The sequence below is a fragment of the Bubalus kerabau genome, chromosome 19 (genome assembly GCF_029407905.1).
Source record: "Bubalus kerabau isolate K-KA32 ecotype Philippines breed swamp buffalo chromosome 19, PCC_UOA_SB_1v2, whole genome shotgun sequence".
In the NCBI taxonomy this organism is placed as follows: Eukaryota; Metazoa; Chordata; class Mammalia; order Artiodactyla; family Bovidae; genus Bubalus; species Bubalus kerabau.
This window is the reverse complement of record NC_073642.1, coordinates 6,198,144-6,219,701: the sequence shown is the minus strand read 5'-3', so window position 1 is coordinate 6,219,701 and position 21,558 is coordinate 6,198,144. Positions and strand designations below refer to the sequence as shown.

General features: G+C 46.4%; 1 protein-coding gene across 1 annotated transcript in view; it reads left to right on the top strand.

The window, feature by feature from the left end:
* The window catches only part of LRRK1 (leucine rich repeat kinase 1), a 132,541-nt gene extending 129,284 nt beyond the window's left edge, over positions 1-3,257 (top strand). Inside the window, exon 34 of the mRNA XM_055555868.1 lies at positions 1,892-3,257. Within this exon, the coding sequence (XP_055411843.1) occupies positions 1,892-2,069 (178 nt within the window). The 3' untranslated portion in view covers positions 2,070-3,257. The remainder of the gene's footprint in view (positions 1-1,891) is intronic.
* The last annotated feature ends 18,301 nt before the right edge of the window (positions 3,258-21,558 follow it).

Below are 21,558 nucleotides of genomic sequence, written 5' to 3'. Positions count from 1 at the left end.
ATGGCTGCCTTTTCTGGGGGGCCCCGTGCACCTATGGACCACCTGCCCCACCCGAGGGAGCCTGCAGAGCCCCAGCTCAGCTGCAGTGGCAATGGGGATCCAGGTGGTCCCCCACTCTTCCTGCCAAGCAGGGGAGCCCTCCTGAGGAGCCTCTCCTCCCACTGGGCACAAGGTGGAGCCACGCTGCCAGGCCACGCCAGCCTTCACCATGTCCATGCCTGCCATGCCCGTTCCTGGGCTCAGCTGTACTTGCCCACTGTCAGGAGGCAGGCCAGACACCACCATAGGATGCCTGTCGGACCCAGCCCACCTGGCTGCACTGATGCAAGGTTGGTCTGGCCAGTGTTCCCGGGGCTGTCAGGCAGCCCGCGGCGTCCACACCCCTCACTGGGCTGAGTCCCACGCGCTTCTCTCCCTTATGGAGAAATTGCATTCGGCCCGCTTTCCCCGGAGCACACTAATGATGGAGATGTACATGGCCCCTGGGCCAGTGGCCCTTGCCCTACCCATGGTTCTGGAGACTGGAGCTGGGTTTGCTCCTGAGCGCTGGCTGAGTGTGGGGGCAGTGGTCCTCAGGTCCCAGGTCAGGCTCCCAGGGGAGCAGGTATGTCTATAGAGCCCGGGCCTGTTGACCTCGGAGTGTCCACCATCAGTGCCCTTGACTTTTCCCCTGCCATTGTTTTTCCCCCAAAGACAGGTTTACCAAGAGCAAGCACCCTCACTGCAGGAAGAAAGCAACCCAGGCAGCCAGCAAAATGAAGGCCGTAGCCTGAGCCCACCAGCATTTTGAGATGCGTCTGAGACATTTACTGCTGCTCAGTCACTCAGTCGTGCTGAGACATTTAGTCCCTTGGCAAAGAGCTACTGAGTGGCCAAGATATGCAAGGCCCACGAGAGCAGATTTCCGTACACATCCCAGTTTACATGGTGGCCTTGGTGCCGTCAGGCCGCATAGGCAGAGGGAGGAGAGGCTGGCAGTGTCTGCTCAGCGCGGGGCACACGGCCTGCAGAGGCCGGGAAGGAAATGTGTAGGGTGTGCCTGGGTCATGCAGAACTTGCTTTTAAAAATGTACATAGTTTGGACTTGGTACAGGTTTTCTGTCTAGTATATTCCCCTATATTTCCTAGGTGTGTGGAAACATAATAATAGAGAAGAATCATGCCTGGACTGAGTGGCAAGGGAGTTGAGTTAAAGCTTAAAACCTGTCACAGACCATTGATAAGCAAGAACTGTTAGATAGAATTGATCATTCCAGCCTCTCTCAGCATCTGCGGGGGCTCTGATTGCAGGACCCCTACAGATACAAAAGTCCAAGGATGCTCAAGTCCTTATATATAAAATGATAGCCCTAGGATTCTCAGGTGGCTCAGTGGGAAAAGAATCTGCCTGCTAATGCAGAAGACACAGGTTCAATCCCTGGGTCAGGAAGATCCCCTGGAGGAGGAAATGGCAACCCACTCCAATATTCTTGCCTGGAGAATCCCGTGGACAGAGGAGCCTGGTGGGCTACAGTCCATGTGGTCACAAAGAGTCCGACATGAATGAGCAATTAAGCACATACAAGGACGACAGTCAGCCCTCCATATCCAAGGATGCCAAACTCGTAGACACAGAAGGCTGACCATTTTTTCTGGACATGTTGGGGTCTGAGGTATGTTAGGGAGGATACCTGCTCTGAGGTCAAGCTTAAATGATGCCCCATTTTTAGGCTTTAGAAAGACTGCCTACATGCTAGACCACCAGACAGAGAGGCACGTCGCTGGTGCCAGACTGGGGTGCACAGATGCCCCCTTAGCCAGGCTCTGTCCTCTGAGAAGGTGCAGGGTGAGGGTCGCTGCCCTGACCAAGCAGGAACTCCCGTGGGTTTTCTCAGACCCCTTCTCTCCGCAGGGTTCTCACGGAGGCTGCCGTGGTGGCAAAGGACACAGTTGTGTGCGGCTTTGAGAATGAAAATCTGGAGTGGTGCCTGGCTGTCTGGAGGGGCTGGGGCATGCAGGAGTTTGACATTTTCTACCAGTCCTACGAGGAGCTGGGCCGGCTGGAGGCCTGCGTGCGGAAGAGGAGGTGATTCCTGTGGGGCGAGCGTTCGCTGAACATGTCCAGCGTGGGCCCGCAGCCTGAGCCCTCTGCCTGCAGCCCGCAGCCCTCTGAGGACCCGGCAGGCAGGCTGGGTTGTCCTCCGAACCACTTGCTGCTAAGAAATGCTGAGACGACCCCACCACACAGGGGGTTTAAGGGTTCTCCTGTTCCAGGGCACAGTCCCCTGGGTAACCACCCCCTGCCCCCCAGTGCTGGTTTTACAGCCCAAGGGAAGGCAGTGGGCAGAACTGACTGGGCCCCTGCCCCCTCCGTCCACTCTCAGGGCTGGGCCTGGCTGGCCTCGTGGGCCTCCCCACTTTCACCCCCAGGCCTGGGGTGGAATTACACTAGGGCCCTCAGTCGGGGAGCAGCTCAGGGCAGGGAGGGATGAGGGCTGTGACCCCTGCCCCTTCCCCTGGCAGCTCCCCGGCTCTCAGCACGTTTCTCAAGCTCCCGGGTCCCTGGGGCCTGGGGCCCCGCTTGGGCAGGCGGAGATCAGATGTCTCCCGCTTGGGAAAGCCTGTGTGTGAAAAGCCTCAGAAGGACCCCAAGAGGAGCACTGCCCGGCGTGGGGATGAATGGGTTCCTTTAAGTGACGGGCTGGGAAGCCAAGAGCCGCACAGGGCGGAGCGCGCCTCAGCCGCTGCATTCTTCTGCCGACAGAAGGCAGGAGAGACTCCATCCATCAGCAGGACTTGAGAAAGGGCCTGTGTTTACAGCTTTGTGAAATAAACTCAGATGCAGCTGCAGCATAAGCCCTGTTTGTTTGCACATAATAAGCTTTTCTATTACTTTAACATATTAAGTCATATCTCCATGGTTAGACCTCTTATTGTGAAATCACATCGTACCACATTGTATGAAATTATCTATTTGCTAAGTAGTACAGAAGAATTTTAAAAAGTGAAATTGTCAAAGGGGGATGTATGGGTTCAACAGCAAGAACTTTCATAAAGGATGCACACACTTGTGTGTACACACGCATGCATTCACGTTCACATCATCACCAAGAGTAACTGTTTGAGGCTGCTTAACCCAGAACAGGAGTGGGAACCTGAGATCATCGTCCAGTGCAAACTGTTGACTTTTTTCTAAAATTAAATTATAAAACTCAAACTTTAGGTTTTGCTGGGCAAATGTGATTCCTTTTATCTGAAAATAAACAGACTCTCAAGAATGAAGTCACGGCTTCTGTCTGTAGAGCGCACACAGTGACAGTCCGAGCGTGTCTCACCCACCCGGCCCACTTGCTGTCCTGGCAGGAGGGGCGTGCCCTCCGGGCTCATGTGCCCCCAGCAGTTTCTGTGGGCAGAGATGGGCTCTGTCAGTCTCCCCGCTTGCTTTCCGTGGCCTCAGGGGGACTGGAGTCTGAGCCTCCAGCCCACATCCCTGCCGTTCACCCCCAGCAGGGACTCGGAGATTACTGCTCCCCCGTCCTGCTGTCTCCACACTGCCTGGCTGCCTAGTTAACTTCTCAAATGCAAACCAGGCCCTGTGCTTCCTCTGTCCCAAACCTGTGCTCCACCTCACTTGCAGCCGGACTGCTCTGTGGCCCTCAGGAGCCCCGGGTCAGGTCCCAGCCTTCCCCGCCGCCCTCGCCCAGCCCCAGGATGGCGACAAGCTGCAGTGAGCTCGGCCCGTGTTCTTGAGAGCCATCTTGGGGGTCGTCTCCACCAAAGTTAGAAATCATACGGAAGTGGTTCATTAACCTGAATACTTTAAACTTAAAAACTTAAATGGAAAAATTTCTACAAACTAAAAAGATAAGCAGTCAATTGAGAGGAAATATTTGTAATAAATAGGAGAGACAAATAGTTGGTTTATCCTTTAAGCAAAAAGTTTGTAGCTGTTGCTGAAAAAGAGAAAACTCAACAGGAAAACAGGTAGAGAACATAAACAAGACTCAGCCTGACCCAACAGTAAGGCAAGAGTTGTGGAGACAACGATGAAATGCTGTTTATGGGCTTGCCCAGGGACATTGTGGAGACGCCTGAGTAGGGCTTGAGGAGAATCCGTGAGGGCCGAATTGGCAGGAGCCTTTGTGGCCCTCCTCCGCCTCCTTGGTCCTCACTGGAGCACCAGGGCAGGGCCCCCCCTCACCGGGGGAGGGGTGCAGGGAGGCCCTGGGCAGTGAAGGGGGAACCACCTGCCACATCAGCCCCAGCTACCTCCCTTTGGGCTCTTTGTCATGTCATAGACAAGGAAAGTGCTTTGTTGTATAAGCATTTTCCTGCTCTCTGTTAACCCGGAGCCAAGTGCAATTCAGGTGTATTTGCTACTGGCCAAAGCAAAGCCCCGAGACCTAACAGGTGATGCTCTGGAGCTGACCCTAACAAGCATCTGTTCAAGTTTGGGCAGAGACCTGAGTAACGACGGACTGGAACGTTCTTTGGCTGGCCATGCCGAAGCTTACTTCTGCAGTGTGAGCACTGGGCACGACTTGGCCTGTAGATCTTGTCCCTGGAGCGACCACAGGTACAGAGGGAGGTCTGGGGCTTCAACCTCCTTCCCAAAGGCCAAAACTAAGGGTGTGACATCTGTAAGTTTAAACCGTCCACCCCAGCCAAGCTACCCTAGTCCTGTGGCTCTGGTTTCTCCTCTGTGAGATGGCCATGACATGTCTTAACCCACCAGGGTTGGTTGGGGACCAAGAGAGACAAATACGTGACAATCTAGCCTCACCCCTGACCCAGGGCCAGGACTGCCTCCTGGCCCCTGGTCATGACCACCATCCCACCTGATTCAGTGGGCACACAGGACCCTCACCCAGCACACACACAAGTCCTCTCTGAGAACTGCTCCAGGGAAACACAGCTCTGTCTCTGTGAAACAGCCCAACTTTAAACATAAATCTCCTGGGACTTCCCTGGTGGTCCAGTGGCTAAGACTGTGTGCTTCCAATGCAGGGCACCTGAGTTCAACCCCTAATCAGGGAATCAGATCCCATATGCCACAACTGAGCATTTCACCCCACAGCTGAAGATCCTGCATGCTACAACTAAAGATCCCCGAGGTTGCAACTAGGACTCGGCACAGCCAAGTAAATGTTTTAAATTTTTAAAAATAAATCTCTTTTTTTTCTGAAGTATCAAGAAGACTTTTACTAACTTTGCTTGAGAATTAAGGTGTAACGCACATCACAGTAGATGAAAGCTGATGTATGGGTGTAAGAAGGCAATAGGACTCCCACTGGGAACACATGCTTTAAAAATGAAATAGAAGTAATGATAGGCACACAAATAAAATTTTAAAATTTGCCCTTTGCCCTCCATGGGCTGTGCCATCCTGTGGGCTGTCACTGTGCTCCCTGCTCTTCTGGGCCTGGGGTCTGGCTGCATATTCTACCCCCAGCCTTCAGGAGAGGCCATGGGACTAGTTCTGGAAAACAAGGTGTGGGGTGAGTGGAAGGGTTGCCCATCACGTGGGGCGAGAGCACTGGGTTGTCCCTGTGAGATTCTCCAGGGAGCTCTCCACTCTGTCCCCAGGATCTGCAGCTAGAGCTGGTGCTTGTTCAATCAGCCTGAGTCTCCGAGAGGTGACCCAGAGTGTCCCAACACTCCACCACGGACACACAGCAAGAGCAAGAAGTGAGCTTTGTGGTTGTCACCCAAGTTCACCTGGCCATGCTGCTTGATACTAGCCCTGATGCCTCACCGCCTCCACGCCCACCCGCAGCATACTCACACAGGGTTCTTGTGCCCACAGACCAGCCTCTATAGTGCTGTCCTCTCTGCCCTGCTCTCCCAGACTCAGAACTTCTCGAGGAAGGGAACAGGAAATTGAGATCCAAATGGGCAAAAAGCCTCATCCTGAAAGAAAAGGAAGACATGGAGGTGGAGTACCATAATTCGTGACACAGGAACCATCCACGTGGTTTCATAACCTTCAGTGTAGAAGACCAAGAGTTCAGACCTGTAATTGCCTTGAGAAGTGAATCAGATGGCTAGGATGGACTTTTTATACATGAGTGTTACTTATTTTAAAAAATCAAAACTAGTATATAAAATCATCAAAAGCATTTTGGAGCTCTGTTATTAAAAGTGGCCATTTCATACTTCACCATTCTCACGTACGCGTCGCCATCCACACGTACGCGTCGCCATCCACACGTATGCGTCGCCATTCTCACCTGTATGTCACCATTCTCATGTATACTTCGCCATTCTCATGTATGCCCCTGGATTTTAGATCTGGACCTATTGCATTTCTCCACTGAAGGGTAGCAGAGCTTTTGTTCGGAAGGCTGCTGATTCCATCTCCACACACACTCACACACGTCCACACATGCATATGCAAAAATATGTACATACAAACACACATAAGCGTACACATACTACTTAGAATGGACCTGAGGCAAGTTGGGTATCTAAGGATTTCAGGAACGGTGTTTAAAGGATAAAGGGGCCCACCAAAAAGGGGCTTACTCTGGCTGAGTTCTTAAGGTTCATTAACTAGGTAATTGAAATAGTTCAAGTCTTAGTAACCACTGACCCAAACCGCCTACGTAGCCAGGCACAATGATAATCACTTGTAAGCATTGTCTTGCAATCAGAGGTCCCAGTAAGGAACAAGGTGCTGCCACAAGAAAACAGAATTTGGAAGGGGCCAAAAGGCCACAGGACTGGAAAAGGTCAGTTTTCATTCCAATCCCAAAGAAAGGCAATGCCAAAGAATGCTCAAACTACCACACAATTGCACTCATCTCACACGCTAGTAAAGTAATGCTCAAAATTCTCCAAGCCAGGCTTTAGCAATACGTGAACTGTGAACTTCTAGATGTTCAAACTGGTTTTAGAAAAGGCAGAGGAACCAGAGATCAAATTGCCAACATGCACTGGATCATGGAAAAAGAAAGAAAGTTCCAGAAAAACATCTACTTCTGCTTTATTGACTATGCCAAAGCCTTTGACTGTGTGGATCACAATAAACTGGAAAATTCTGAAAGAGATGGGAATCCCAGACCACCTGATCTGCCTCTTGAGAAATTTATATGCAGGTCAGGAAGCAACAGTTAGAACTGGACATAGAACAACAGACGGTTCCAAATAGGAAAAGGAGTACATCAAGGCTGTATATTGTCACCCTGCTTCTTTAACTTATATGCAGAGTACATCATGAGAAATGCTGGGCTGGAAGAAGCACAAGCTGGAATCAAGATTGCTGGGAGAAATGTCAATAACCTGAGATATGCAGATGACACCACCCTTATGGCAGAAAGTGAAGAGGAACTCAAAAGCCTCTTGATGAAAGTGAAAGAGGAGAGTGAAAAAGTTGGCTTAAAGCTCAACATTCAGAAAACGAAGCTCATGGCATCCTGTCCCATCACTTCATGGGAAATAGATGGGGAAACAGTGGAAACAGTGTCAGACTTTATTTTTTGGGGCTCCAAAATCACTGCAGATGGTGATTGCAGCCATGAAATTAAAAGACGCTTACTCCTTGGGAGGAAAGTTATGACCAACCTAGATAGCATATTCAAAAGCAGAGATATTACTTTACCAACAATGGTATGTCTAGTCAAGGCCATGGTTTTTCCAGTGGTCATGTATGGATGTGAGAGTTGGACTGTGAAGAAAGCTGAGCGCTGAAGAATTGATGCTTTTGAACTGTGGTGTTGGAGAAGACTCTTGAGAGTCCCATGGACTGCGAGGAGATCCAACCAGTCCTTCCTAAAGGAGATCAGTCCTGGGTGTTCATTGGAAAGACTGATGCTAAAGCTGAAACTCCAATACTTTGGCCACCTGATGCGAAGAGTTGACTCATTGGAAAAGACCCTGATGCTGGGAAGGATTGGGGACAGGAGGAGAAGGGGATGACAGAGGATGAGATGGCTGGATGGCACCACCAACTTGATGGACATGAGTTTGAGTGAACTCCGGGAGTTGGTGATGGACAGGGAGGCCTGGCATGCTGTGATTCATGGGGTCGCAAAGAGTCGGACAGGACTGAGTGACTGAACTGAACTGAAAAAGGAGGGGGGTTGGCATGTTCTACCAACATCCCAGAATCCTTCTTCCTGGAATCTATCTTGGTTGAGATGTGTGCACCACCAGGAAGGACCTCGAGTCAGAGTAGGGGCCAAGAAAAGTGACTGACCAGAGACACCCTGGAAATTAACCCTTTTACCAAAGAGTAAAACCCACGAGAGACCACAAACCATGGGGCAGAGCAGTCCTTTGGGTTCCCTCACCTTGCTGCTCTCTGCTCGGATGCTCCTTCCCAATAAAGCCTTTTGCTTTGTCAGCACGTATGTCTCCTTGGACAATTCATCTCCCAGGGTCAGACAGGAGTCCACCTTCAGGCCCTGGAAGGGGTCATCCTTCCTGCAACACAAGTTGTAAAAAGTTGGAATGATACCAAAAAAGAGAAGTTATTTAGAGCATGTCAATTGTAGTTGTAATTTAAAAGATATGTATAATTTCTAATAGATTCAAGGATTAGATCTGATCAGACAGAATGCCCAAAGAACTATGGACAGAGGTTCATAACATTGTACAGGAGACAGTGATCAAAACCATCCCCAAGAAAAAGAAATGCAAAAAAGCCAAAATGGTTGTCTGATGAGGACTTACAAATAGCTGAGACAAGAAGGAAGGATATACCCATCTGAACAGAGAGTTCCAAAGAATGGCAAGGAGAGATAAGAAAGCCTGCCTAAAGTGAAAAAACTGCAAAGAGAGGAAAACAATGGAATGGGAAAGACTAGAGATCTCTTCAAGAAAATTAGAGATACCAAGGGAACATTTCATGCAAAGATGGGCTCGATAAAGAACAGATACTGTATGGGCCTAACAGAAGCAGAAGATATTAAGAAGAGGTGGCAACAATACACAGAACTGTACAAAAAAGATCTTCACGACCCAGATAACCATGATGGTGTGATCACTCACCTAGAGCCAGACATCCTGGAGTGTGAAGTCAAGTGGGCCTTAGGAAGTATCATTACAAACAAAGATAATGGAGGTGATGGAATTCTAACTGAGATATTTCAAATCCTAAACAATGATGCTGTTGAAGTGTTACACTCAATATGCCAGCAAATATGGAAAACTCAGCAGTGGCCACAAGACTGGAAAAGGTCAGGTTTCATTCCAATCCCAAAGAAACTCAATGACAAAGAATGTTCAAGTTGCTGCACAACTGCACCCATCTCAGACACTAGCAAAGTAATGCTCAAAATTCTCCAAGTGAGGCTTCAACAGTACGTGAACCAACTTCCAGATGTTCAAGCTGGATTTAGAAAAGGCAGAGGAACCAGAGATCAAGTTGCCAACACCCGTTGGATCATAGAAAAAGCAAGAGAATTCCAGAGAAATATCTACTTCTGCTTCATTAACTAGGTTAAAGCCTTTGTGTGGATCACAACAAACTAGAAAATTCTTCAAGAGATGAGAATACCAGACCACTTTACCTGCCTCCTGAGAAATCTGCATGCAGGTCAGGAAGCCACAGTTAGAACTGGACATGGAACAATGGACTGGTTCTAAATTGAGAAAGGAGCACATCAAGGCTATCTATTGACAACTCGCTTATTTAACCTATATGCAGATTATATCATGCAAAATGCCAGACCAGATGAAGCACAAGCTGGAATCAAGATTTCAAGAAGAAATATCAATAACCTCAGATATGCAAATGACACCATCCTTATGGCCAAATGAGAAGAGGAACTGAAGAGCCTCTTGATGAAAGTGAAAGAGAAGAGTGAAAAATTTGGCTTAAAACTCAACATTTACAAAACTAAAATCGTGGCATCCAGTCCCATCACTTCATGGTAAATAGATGAAGAAATGATGGAAACAGTGACAGACTATTTTGGGGGGCTTCAAAATCACTGCAGATGATGATTGCAGCCGTGAAATTAAGACACTTGCCCCTTGGAAGGAAAACTGTGCTAAACCTAGACAGTGTTTAAAAAACCTCTGTGTGTAAAAAGAGCCTCTGTTTCCACATCACTTTGCCGACAAAGGTCGAAATAGTCAAAGCTATGTTTTTTTTCAGTAGACATGTACAGATGTGAGAGTTGGACAATAAAGAAGGCTGAGCATCAAAGAATTGATGCTTTTGAACTGTGGTGCTAAAGAAGACTCTTGAGAGTCCCTTGGACTGCAAGGAGATCAAACCACTCAATCCTAAAGGAAATCAACTCTGGATATTTGTTGGAAAGACTGATGCCGAAGCTCCAATACTTTGGCCACCTGATTCGAAGAGCCAGCTCATTGGAAAAGACCTTGATGCTGGGAAAGATTGAAGACAAAAGGATAAGGGGGCAGAAGAGGATGAGATGGTTAAATAGCATCACCCACTCAATGGACACAAATCTAAGCAAACTCCAGGAGATAGTGAAGGACAGGGAGCCTGGTGTGCTGCGGTCCATGAGGTCTCAGAGTCGGACATGACTTAGTGACTGAATAAGAATAACAACAACAAAGGATGAAGACTGTTTTCCAGGAGAACCAATCACATAATCCATGTAATTAGAGGGTTAGATCTTTCAGTCCCACTTCCTGACTTCCAGGGAGAGGAGATGAGTTAGAGTTTGAATTGATCAGGAATGACCAATGATTTAATCATCGTGCCTATATAATAAAATCTCCATAAACACCCAAAAAGACAGAGTTGAAGAGCTTCTCCCTATGGTGAACATATGGAGATTTGTGGAGGGTGATGCACCCAGAGAGGGCACTCACACTCCTTCCCCATTCCTTGCCCTATGTATTTCTTCCACTTGGCTGTTCTTGAGTTATATCCTTTTATAAAAAACTCATAATCTAGTAAGCAATATGTTTCTTTAAGGTTTGTGAGCCACTTTAGTGGGGCTTACTGGAATCTCCAGTCTATAGCCAGTCAGTTAGAAGCACGGGTGATGATCTGGACTTGGATTGGCATGTGAAATGTGTGTCAAGGGCAGGGCAGTCTCTGGGTAGACAGTGTCAGGTTTGAGTTGAATTGTAAGACCTCCAGCTGATTTCAGAGAATTACTTGGTGGTGTATGGAAATTCCCTTCTCCCATATTTGGGTTGAGTGTGAGACCCATACACTGCAAAGTTAGGAAGGCTCAGAAACCACAGGAAGAACTATGACTAAGTTGAATATGAAGATGACTAAGAAGAAGGTTAGTGTGGAACAAGGAAGAAAAATGTGAGTCCAAGGCATTTGGGGCACAGTTTTATAGTTAGTACAGCACTTGATTGTGTAGCCTTTGTAGCATTTCATATGTGTTTTGCCTGTTTCTTAGCGCTGAAGGTAATCTAGTATTTTAGACTTTGATTTTAATTGTTTATAAGTGGGATTCAATAAAATTTTAAATGTTTAATTAGATAAAATTGTCAATACTCAGCTGTTATGTGTTAGATATATAAGAAGTGTATTAATATTTAGAGATGGGTTATTGTTTCATGTTTAATAGATTCACAAGCCAGATAAATTAGGCATCAGCAATGTACAGACAGTAACATGTAAGCTCAACAGCATGCCCACAGCCTGGTTCCCAGCCTTGCGCCCAGGAAATGCGCATGATCCCAGAGTTAACTGAAGGCAGAGGGAGACGGCTAGGGAGATGCTTTGGGTTTGCCATCTTAAAATGCCAGGTCCCCCATTTCTCTGACCTAGGATCCAGAAAGATCCAGAGGATGACAGCATCCAATTTCCGTCTTTTCCAAGCCACTCCACTCCAGGGCAGATCCCCCACCTCTGCCGCACCCACAAAGGACCCAGAAGGAGTGAGCTGTGGGAGGAAAGATCAGCACAGGCGCCCTGCTGGGCACACCTGTGGGATTCTGCAGAGGCAAATCTTCACGAGGTGGCACATAGCAGCAATCTGGGAGGCCAGGGATGGCCCAACACCATCCCATGGTCATGCAGCTCTAGGACTTCCCTTCCCCACCCTGGAGACTGCAAAAAGGAGACCCAGATGAGCGGTAATCTAGTCTGAACCATGGCCCGCTGTAGATAGTGTTTTTATATGTGACCAAAGTTCTTATCAGTTTAAGATAAGTCTTATCAGCTTAAGATCTTATAAGATGTTTTTTGTAAGCCTCATGATAACTAAAAAGAATAAACCTTTAATAGATACACAAAGGATGAAGAAAAAGAAATCCAAGCATAGCACCACAAGAAAATGATCAAATCACAGAGGAAGACAGCAGGAGAAGAATAAAGGAATGAAAGAACTACCAAAAAAGCCATAAAATAATGAAAAAGATGGCAATGGTCCTTACCTATCAATAATTACTTTAAATATAAATAGGATATTTATAATAACTATAAATGGCATCTAAACTTTAAAATTGTGAGTCACTATATTATATGTTACACTTGTAAATATAATTTTGTACAATTATAATTTATATATGTATATATCACCAATCAAAACACAGTAAGTGACTGAATAAATAAAAAATAAGATACAACTGTATGCTCTTACAAGAGACTCACTTCAGCTTCAAAGACACACATATGCTGAAAGCAAAGGTATGGAAAAAAGTATTCTAGGCAATAGAAACCAAAAAAGGGCAGGGGTATCTATACCCATTTATAGCAGACAAAACAGACTTTAAGACAAAGATTGTAACAAGAGACAAAGAAGGTTATTATATAATGACAAAAGGGTGAACTCATTAAAAGCATATAACCATTGTAATTTAAGAGGATAAAACCATTGATGAGGATATATATGAAGTTTTATATATAAAATATAAAAATGGTTTTTATATATAAAACTATATATATATATAAATGAACCTAGCATTGGAGCACTGAAATATATGAAGTAAATTTTAACAGATCTGATGGGAGAAGTAGACAGCAATACAATAGCAATACAATAATAGTGGGGGACACCAATAACTCATTTGTAACAGTGGGTAGAACACTTACAAATTCATTAAAGAGACATTGAACTTGAACTATACTTCAGTCTTCCCTAGTGACTCAGATGGTAAAGTGTCTGCCTTCAATGCAGGAGACCTGGGTTTGATTCTTGGGTGGGGAAGATCCCCTGGAGAAGGGAATGGTGACCCACTCCAGTATACTTGCCTGGAAAATCCCATGGACAGAGGAGCCTTGTGAATCCTAATCCACGGGATCACAAAGAGTCAGACAAGACTGAGCAATCAACACGCACACAATTTGTTATTATTTTTTAAATATAAATTTATTTATTTTAATTGGAGGCTAATTACTTTACAATATTGTATTGGTTTTGCCATACATCAACATGAATCCACCAAGAGTGTACACATGCTCCCCATCCTGAACCCCCGTCCCACCTCCCTCCCCATACCATCCCTCTGGGTCATCGCAGTGCACCAGCCTCAAGCATCCTGTATCCTGCATCGAACCTGGACTGGTGATTCATTTTATATATGATATTATACATGTTTCAATGCCATTCTCCCAAATCATCCCACCCTCTCCCTCTCCCACAGAGTCCAAAAGACTGTTCTATACATCTGAGTCTCTTTTGCTGTCTTGCATACAGGGTTATCGTTACCATCTTTCTAAATTCCATATATATGCGTTAGTATACTGTATTGGTGTTTTTCTTTCTGGCTTACTTCACTCTGTATAATAGGCTCCAGTTTCATCCACCTCATTAGAACTGATTCAAATGTATTCTTTTTAATGGCTGAGTAATACTCCATTGTGTATATGTACCACAGCTTTCTTATCCATTCATCTGCTGATGGACATCTAGGTTGCTTCCATGTCCTGGCTATTTTAAACAGCACTGCAATGAACATTGGGGTACACGTGTCTCTTTCAATTCTGGTTTCCTCGGTGTGCGCGCCCAGCAGTGGGATTTCTGGGTCATAAGGCAATTCTATTTCCAGTTTTTTAAGGAATCTCCACACTGTCAGAATGGCTGCTATCCAAAAGTCTACAAGCAATAAATGTTGGAGAGGGTGTGGAGAAAAGGGAACCCTCTTACACTGTTGGTGGGAATGCAAACTAGTTCAGCCACACACACACTTCAAATCTACCTAACAGACACATACAGAACATTCTTTCCAAGGGCAGCAGAGAACACATTATAAAGCACTTTTTGAGCATCATCCAGGATAGATCATATGTTAGGTCACAAAATAAGTCAAATCAAATTTAAAAGATAGAAATCATAGAAAGTATTTTTTCTAACAGTAATAGTAAGAAACTGGACATCAACAATAGAAGGAAACCTGAAAAATTCACAGATATGCGTAAATTAACTCAGGCCTGAGCAACTAGTGATCAAGGAAGAAATCAAAAGAGAAATCAAAATATCTTGGAAAAAGTGAAAAATGGAAACACAGCATTTCAAACCTTACAGCATGCAATAGAAACAATTGTAAAAGGGAAGTTTATAGGGCTGTGTGCCTGAGTGCTCCATAGCTTCAGTCATGTCCGACTCTTTGTGACCCCATGGACTATAGCCTACAGGCTCCTCTGTCCATGGGATTCTGCAGGCAAGAATACTGGAGTGGGTTGCCACGCCCTCCTCCAGGGGATCTTCCCAACCCAGGGATCAAACCCACATCTCTGGCATCTCTGGCATTTCAGGCAGATTCTTTACCCACTGAGCCACCTGGAAAGCCCATTTATAGTGATAAACACCTACATTAAGAAGAAGAGATATCTCAAATAATCTAACTTTACACCTCATGGAACTAGAATAAAAAGAATAAATGAAGACCAAAGTTAGCATAAAGAAAGAAATAACAAAGATCAGTAGAAAAAGAGTAGCAAAAAAACAATAGAGAAATAAACAAAAGTGAATTTGCCTTTTGAAATAATAAATAATATTGACAAACGTTTAACTAGACTAAGGGAAAAAAGAGAAGACTCAAAAAATAAAAACAGAAACGAAAAAAGAGACACTACAATTGATTCCACAGAAATACAAAATATCATGAGAGACTAGAATGAACAATTATATCCCCAATTAGTTGGATAACCTAGAAAAAATTGATAAGTTCCTAGAGACATACAACCTGAAGTGAAAATGTTAGTCGTTCAGTCATGTCTGAATTTTTGTGACCCCATGGATTGTAGACCACCAGGCTCTCTGTCCATGGAATTTTCCAGGCAAGAATGCTGGAGTGGGTAGCCATTCCCTTCCCCAGGGGATCCTCCTGACCCAGGGTTCAAACCTGAGTCTCCTGCATTGCAGGCAGATTCTTTACCAGCTGAGCCACCAAAACAAAGGATAAATTCCTAGAGACATACAACCTACCTTGGTTGAAGGTACCTACCTCAACCATGCTGTTGAATTATGTTTGCTGGTAATTTGTTGAGGATTACATTTGTGTTCATCAGAGATATTGGCCTATAACTTCTTTTCTTGTAGTGTCCTTGTTTGCCTCTGGTAACAGGGTAATGCTTACCCTCGGTTGGCCTCGGATAGCTGGTCCCCTGTAGTCCCTGCCAGCAGACTGTCCCTAGGGGCGCAGCCCAGCACGTGCCAGGACCGGGGTCTGGTGTGGAAAGCCCTTCCTCCTGGGACACGCGGCACAGCCGGAAAGGCGGCAGCCCCCTCGCCCGTCACACATGGCACGTTCCTGGGGAACCTAGTGCTAAACCATTCGTAGACAACCTGCTTCTGGAATAATTAATATTATTAAAATGTTCATAGAACCTAAAGCAATCTATAGATTTAATGCAACCCCTATCAAAATTCCAATGGCATTTTCCACATAAAGAGAAAAAAGAGTCCTAATTTTGTACAGAAGCACAAGATCCCAAATAACTAAAGCAATCTCAAGTAAGAACAAAGATAGAGGCCTCACACTTTGGATCAGTTCAGTTGCTCAGTAGTGTCTGACTCTTTCCACCCCATGGACTGCAGCACCCAGGCTTACCTGTCCATCACCAACTCCTGGAGCTTGCTCAAACTCATGTCCATCAAGTCAGTCATGCCATCCAACCATCTTATCCTCTGTCATCCCCTTCTCCTCCTGCCTTCAATCTTTCCCAGCATCAGGGTCTTTTCCAATGAATCAATTCTTAGTGTTGGGTGGCCCAAGTATTGAAGCTTCAGCTTCAGCATCAGTCCTTGCAATGAATATTAAAGATTGATTTCTTTTAGGATTGATCAGTTTGATCTTCTTGCAGTCCAAGGGCCTCTCAAGAGTCTTCTCCAGCACCACAGTTCAGAAGCATCAGTTCTTTGGCTCTCAGCTTTCTTTATGGTCCAACTCTCACATCCATACATGACTACTGGAAAAACCATAGCTTTTACTAGACGGACCTTTGTTGGCAAAATAATGTCTCTGCTTTTTAATATGCTGTCTCTCTTGGTCATAATTTTTCTTCCAAGGAGTAAGTATCTTTTAATTTCATGGCTGCAGTGATTTTGGAGCCCCCCAAAATAAAGTCTGTCACTGTTTCCATTGTTTCCCCATCTATTTGCCATGAAGTGATGGGACTGGATGCCATGATCTTAGTTTTCTGAATGTTGAGTTTTAAGCAGCATTTTCACTTACCTCTTTCACTTTCATTAAGAGGCTTTTTAGTTCTTCTTCCCTTTTTGCCATAAGGGTGGTGTCCTCTGTGTATCTCGGGTTATTGATATTTCTTCCTGCAATCTTGATTTCAGCGTATGCTTCATCCAGCCCAGCATTTCACATGATGTACTCTGCACAGAAGTTAAATAAGCAGAGTGACAATATACAGCCTTGATATACTCCTTTCCCAGTTTGGAACCAGTCTGTTGTTCCATATCCAGTTCTAGCTGTTGTTTCTTGACCTGCATACAGATTTCTCAGAAGGCAGGTGAGGTGGTCTGGTATTCCCATCTCTTGAAGAATTTTCCATTCTTTCCACTATGTTGTGATCCACATAGTCAAAGGCTTTGGCATAGTTAATAAAGCAGAAATAGATGCTTTTCTGGAACTCTCTTGCTTTTTTGATGATCCAATGGTTCTGATATTGAACTATATTAAAAATATATAGAAATCAAAACAGTATGATTCCAGCAAAAAAACAAACAGACCAATGAGACAGAATTGAGAGCCCAGAAGTAAATCCACTCATCAAAACTAAGATTTGAAATAGTCATCAAGAATACACAATGGGGAAAGAACTGTCTCTTTAATAAATGATGTTTGGAAAATTGAATATCCACATGCAAATGAATAAAATTGGCCCTTGTTTTACACTGAAAACAAAAATCAACTCAAAATGGATTTAAGATTTAAATGTTAGCCCTGAAAACATAAAACTCCTAGAAGAAAACATAGGGGAAAGCTCTTTGACATTGGTCTCAGCAATGAATTTTAAATTTGACACCAAAAGTACAGGCAGCAAAAGCAAAAATGACCAACATAAACAACAGCTACTACAGACATACAAATGGCCATCAGATATTTGAAAAGATGCTCAACATTACTAGTCATTAGGAAATGCAAATCCAAACCACAATGAGGTACTGCTTCATGCCTCTTAGAATGGCTATTATAAAACAGTCAAAAGTTAACAAGTGTTTGTGTGAATGTGAAGAAATGAAACTTATATACTGTTGTGGGGATGTAAATTGGTACAACTGTTGTGGAAAACAATATGGAGTTTCCTCAAAAAAATTTTAAAGAGTACTACTATATGATCCAGCAGTCCCACTTCTGGGTAGATATATCCAAAGAAAATAAAATTGATATCTGCACCCCTATGTTCATTGCAGCATTATTCTTAGTAGCCTACATATGAAAATAATATATGTGTCTATCAACAGATGAATGGATAAAGAAAATATGGTGTGTATATACAATGGAATATTATTCAGGTTCTAAAAAAAGAAGAAAATCCTGCGTTTGCAACATTAGAGGCTGCTACACTGGAGAACATTATGTTAAACAAAATAAGCCTGATGCAGAAAGACAAATGCTGCATCTCACTGACTTATGGAATCTTAAAAAGTCAAACTCATAGCAACAGAAAATAGAATGGTAGTTAACAGATGCTGAGGGTAAGGTGGGGAAAACGGGGATTTATTGGTCAAAGGACAAAATTTCCAATTATGAGGTGAATAAGTTCTGGAGACCTAATGAACAGCATGGTGGCTATAGTTAGTAAGAATGTATTGTGTATTAGAAATTTGCTAAGAGAGTAGATTTCACCACACCGAGAAAAGTGGTAACTATACGGGACGATGGCTATGTTAATTGATTATGTTAATCATTTCATAATGTACACATGTATGCAAACATCGAGTTGTATACCTAAATGTGTACAATTTTTATTTGTCAATCACACTTCAATAAAGCTGGGAAGAAAAATAATGTGGGTATGGAGGGGCAGGGCATGTTTTGAATCTCCAGAAATTAATTCTCCAAGTGCCCTGGAGTGCCTTTTCTTGGCTCTGGCCTTCAAGCACACATGGGTCCCTTATGAGAATCCTGCACAGGGACATGGGGATGGGAAGCCAGCTTCTCAGCTCCTCTGTGCTGAGGGAACAAGGTGACCCCTTTCCCACCGGCTTAGCACAGATTCTCTTCAAGCCCAGGGCAGTGGGAGCTTCAGCCGCAGATGTATATGTAGCAGAAGGAGGTAGAAAATACCTTCAGCGCTGAAATAGCTGGGTCAGGTCACTGAAGCCTCAAACCACATGCAGCTGGAGAAGTGAAAATAAACTTCAGTCTAGATTGTACTAATAACAATGGCTTAGATTTGATCCAGCATACACTAATTGTTTGCCACTTTCAGTGGGGTACGGGGTGCAGAGAATGGGCTCAAACTCAGCCTCCTGCTCCATGAGGGTGATGGCCTTCCCCAGGAGGCTCCTGGTGGGGGAGTGGGGACCCAGGGCCTTTGTGGTCTCGAGAACCAAGGGCTGGACCCCTTCCAGCAGCCAGTCCGTCCATTCCCCAGCCTCCTGTCTTTTAAGCTCTGAACTAGTGGTGTCCTTTCCAATCACTTTCACTTAGGGATTGGAACTGAAAGAGCGCTGTGCGCTGTGGGGAGCAACAGCTGAGGTGCGAGTCAGAAAACCAACTGGGCCTTCCTTCTATTTACCACCATGGCAGGGTGGCCCGCAGGCCCTCCTGGGACCTCCAGCCCCTCTGTCCTGCTCGTGTCTCAGGGACTGACGAAGAACCCATGGCTTGTGCTCAATAAACCACTGAGCCCCACACGTGGAGGCCAGAGGGGGCCTCAAGACACAAAGACCACCCCCTGAGCACAGGCAGGGGTGGCCAGGACCAGGGTCTCTACATGGCCCTACGGTCAGCCTCTCTGAACTCCAAAAGCCAGTGCCCAGGGCTTTCATCCCAAACCTCCCTTTCAGAGTTGCTGAGGACTAAGGGACTGACTGGTCCCCAGTGCAGTGGCAAGGACAGGTCTGGAGATTCAGAGACCCAAGTTCAAATCCCAGCAATTGCCCTGAAGGCCCAGGGTTGTCTTCTCAGGCTCTTAGGTCCTGTGTCCTCTTTCACCAAGGTTGCTGACTTTGTTGTAGGCTCACAAGAGGGTTAAGTCAAAGAGATGGTCTCTGCGTCCCCACAGAGTGTATGTGTGTGTGTGTGTGTGTGTGTGTGTGTTTGTGTACGCGCACAGGCAGTGCCCACACAGGCCTGGAACAGCAGCAGGTTGTAAGGATGGGCTGACCTTCTGCGTGGGCATGAAAACCCTCAGGAGACAATACCCCTCGAGGATGGGGTTGGGGAGGTGCCACAGGCCCCACCCTGATCCCAGTGCTCAGGCCAGGTGCCAGAACCTTTCCTATTGATGCTTCTTGGGTGATATCCACAGAATAGAGCTGAAGACCCCTGTGTCTCTCTCACATACACACCTATGCACTCGCACATGAGGTTGCACAGCTTTCCTACGTTGGCACCATCTAGGCTGAGGGCGGTGTCTGTCCTCCTGCCCACTTCGGCTCTTGCCAAGGAGGAGACATGGCTGTGGGCATGCCCTTCTTCAGCTCCTGCACACAGGGGCCAGAGCTGAGGGCCCAGTTCCCCAGGCAACAAGACCGGGAAGAGGAATTCCATTTGCTTGAAGCAGAGCAGGCTGTAAACAAAATCACGGCAAGACGTCCGCTCTTCAACCCTTCCTAGTCCTTGGGAACAAGTTACATCAAGGTTAGCAGCTGGACCCAGAGGACATATGTTATGGGGAGACAGGTAGGGGGACGCTGAGCCAGGGGAAAGTGGAGGTGGGAGTCAGAGGCTCCTCCTGGAAAGCCACTCCTCCCCAGCCACCTTTAGGCCCCAGACAGAGAGGATGGCTCCCTTTTGTAAGTCCCAGGGCTGGGACCCCTGCCTCTCCCACGGCGGAGAAAGAACCTGGTCAACCATGGTAACCAGCAGCTTGGGGCTTGCCCACAAAGACATGCACTTCCCGGAGACATAAGAACTCCTCTCCGTCCCTGAGCCCAGGAAAAGCGGCGAGTTTCCAGGGCCTCTGCGGGGTCCTGCGGTTTCCCCAGGCCGGCAGGAGCGGTTCCCCGACCTGCGGCCAGAGGGCGCCCCGCTCCGGCGGCCCAGCCCCGCCTTTCTGCCTGGCGCCGCCGCCAGGGCCTGCAAAGCAATGGATGCCCGGGCTCGCAGCCCTCTGAGAAGAGTTTGTGGGCTTGATGAGTTTACTTTACCAAGTATTCCCGAGTGTGACCCATGTGGGGAAGAAGGAGCCCTGTGGCTGTGTGTGGACACATGTAAACACAGACCCTGGAGCCGCCCTCAGGAGCCCTGCTGTGCCCTGGGGAGCGGCTGAAGGAAGCCGGCAGGCTCTCTTCACTGCACTTCCTGGAACTTTCTTATCGATACCTTGCATTCCTCGGGGACTAGAAATCGTTTAAAATGTAACCTGGTTTCTGCATATATCACAGGCTGGTGAAGAGTATTTTCTGTGGGTGTGTGTACGTGTGTAGGCATGTGTGTGTGATGTGGGTGTGTGTCTGTAAGTGTGGGGGGTGGGGGGTGTGGTGCATGGTATGGGTACATGTCTGGGCACCCGTGTATGCACTGGGCGGAGTGGTGTGCATGTGTGTGTGCGGTGTGGGTACGTATCAGTGTGATGTGTGGTATTTGTTGCTTGGGTGTGTATGTGTGTGTGTGTGTGTGTGTGCACATGCTTTGCTTTTCTCTCTAGCATGTGGACCAGGTTCAAGCCCAAGTAGGGCCACATGTCCACTCTGGGGGTTTTCACAGGGTGAGGGTCAGCAACGTATCAGGAGCAGACAAAAGGTTGGAGGGGAAGTCTGGGAACCCAAATGCTTTTCCTGTGAGAGTCTTTCGGTGCAGACAGCTTCTGGAACTACAGAGTTTCCACAGTCCTCACAACTGGGACCTTCTCATCCTTGGACTGTTCTCAGATGAACGCCTCAGATTTTCTTAGCCAACGAGGGCAGCAGGGAGCACAACTGCAGTTCGTCCCCACAAAGAACAGCCTACCCCTTACATGACAGCCATGGAGGAGTCTCAGGGCCCCTGGGCTCTGCCCTGGCTCCCCTCATTCCGGAGCTGTAGGTTCAGAGCCAAGAAACTCAAGACCCAGAGCCGCATGAA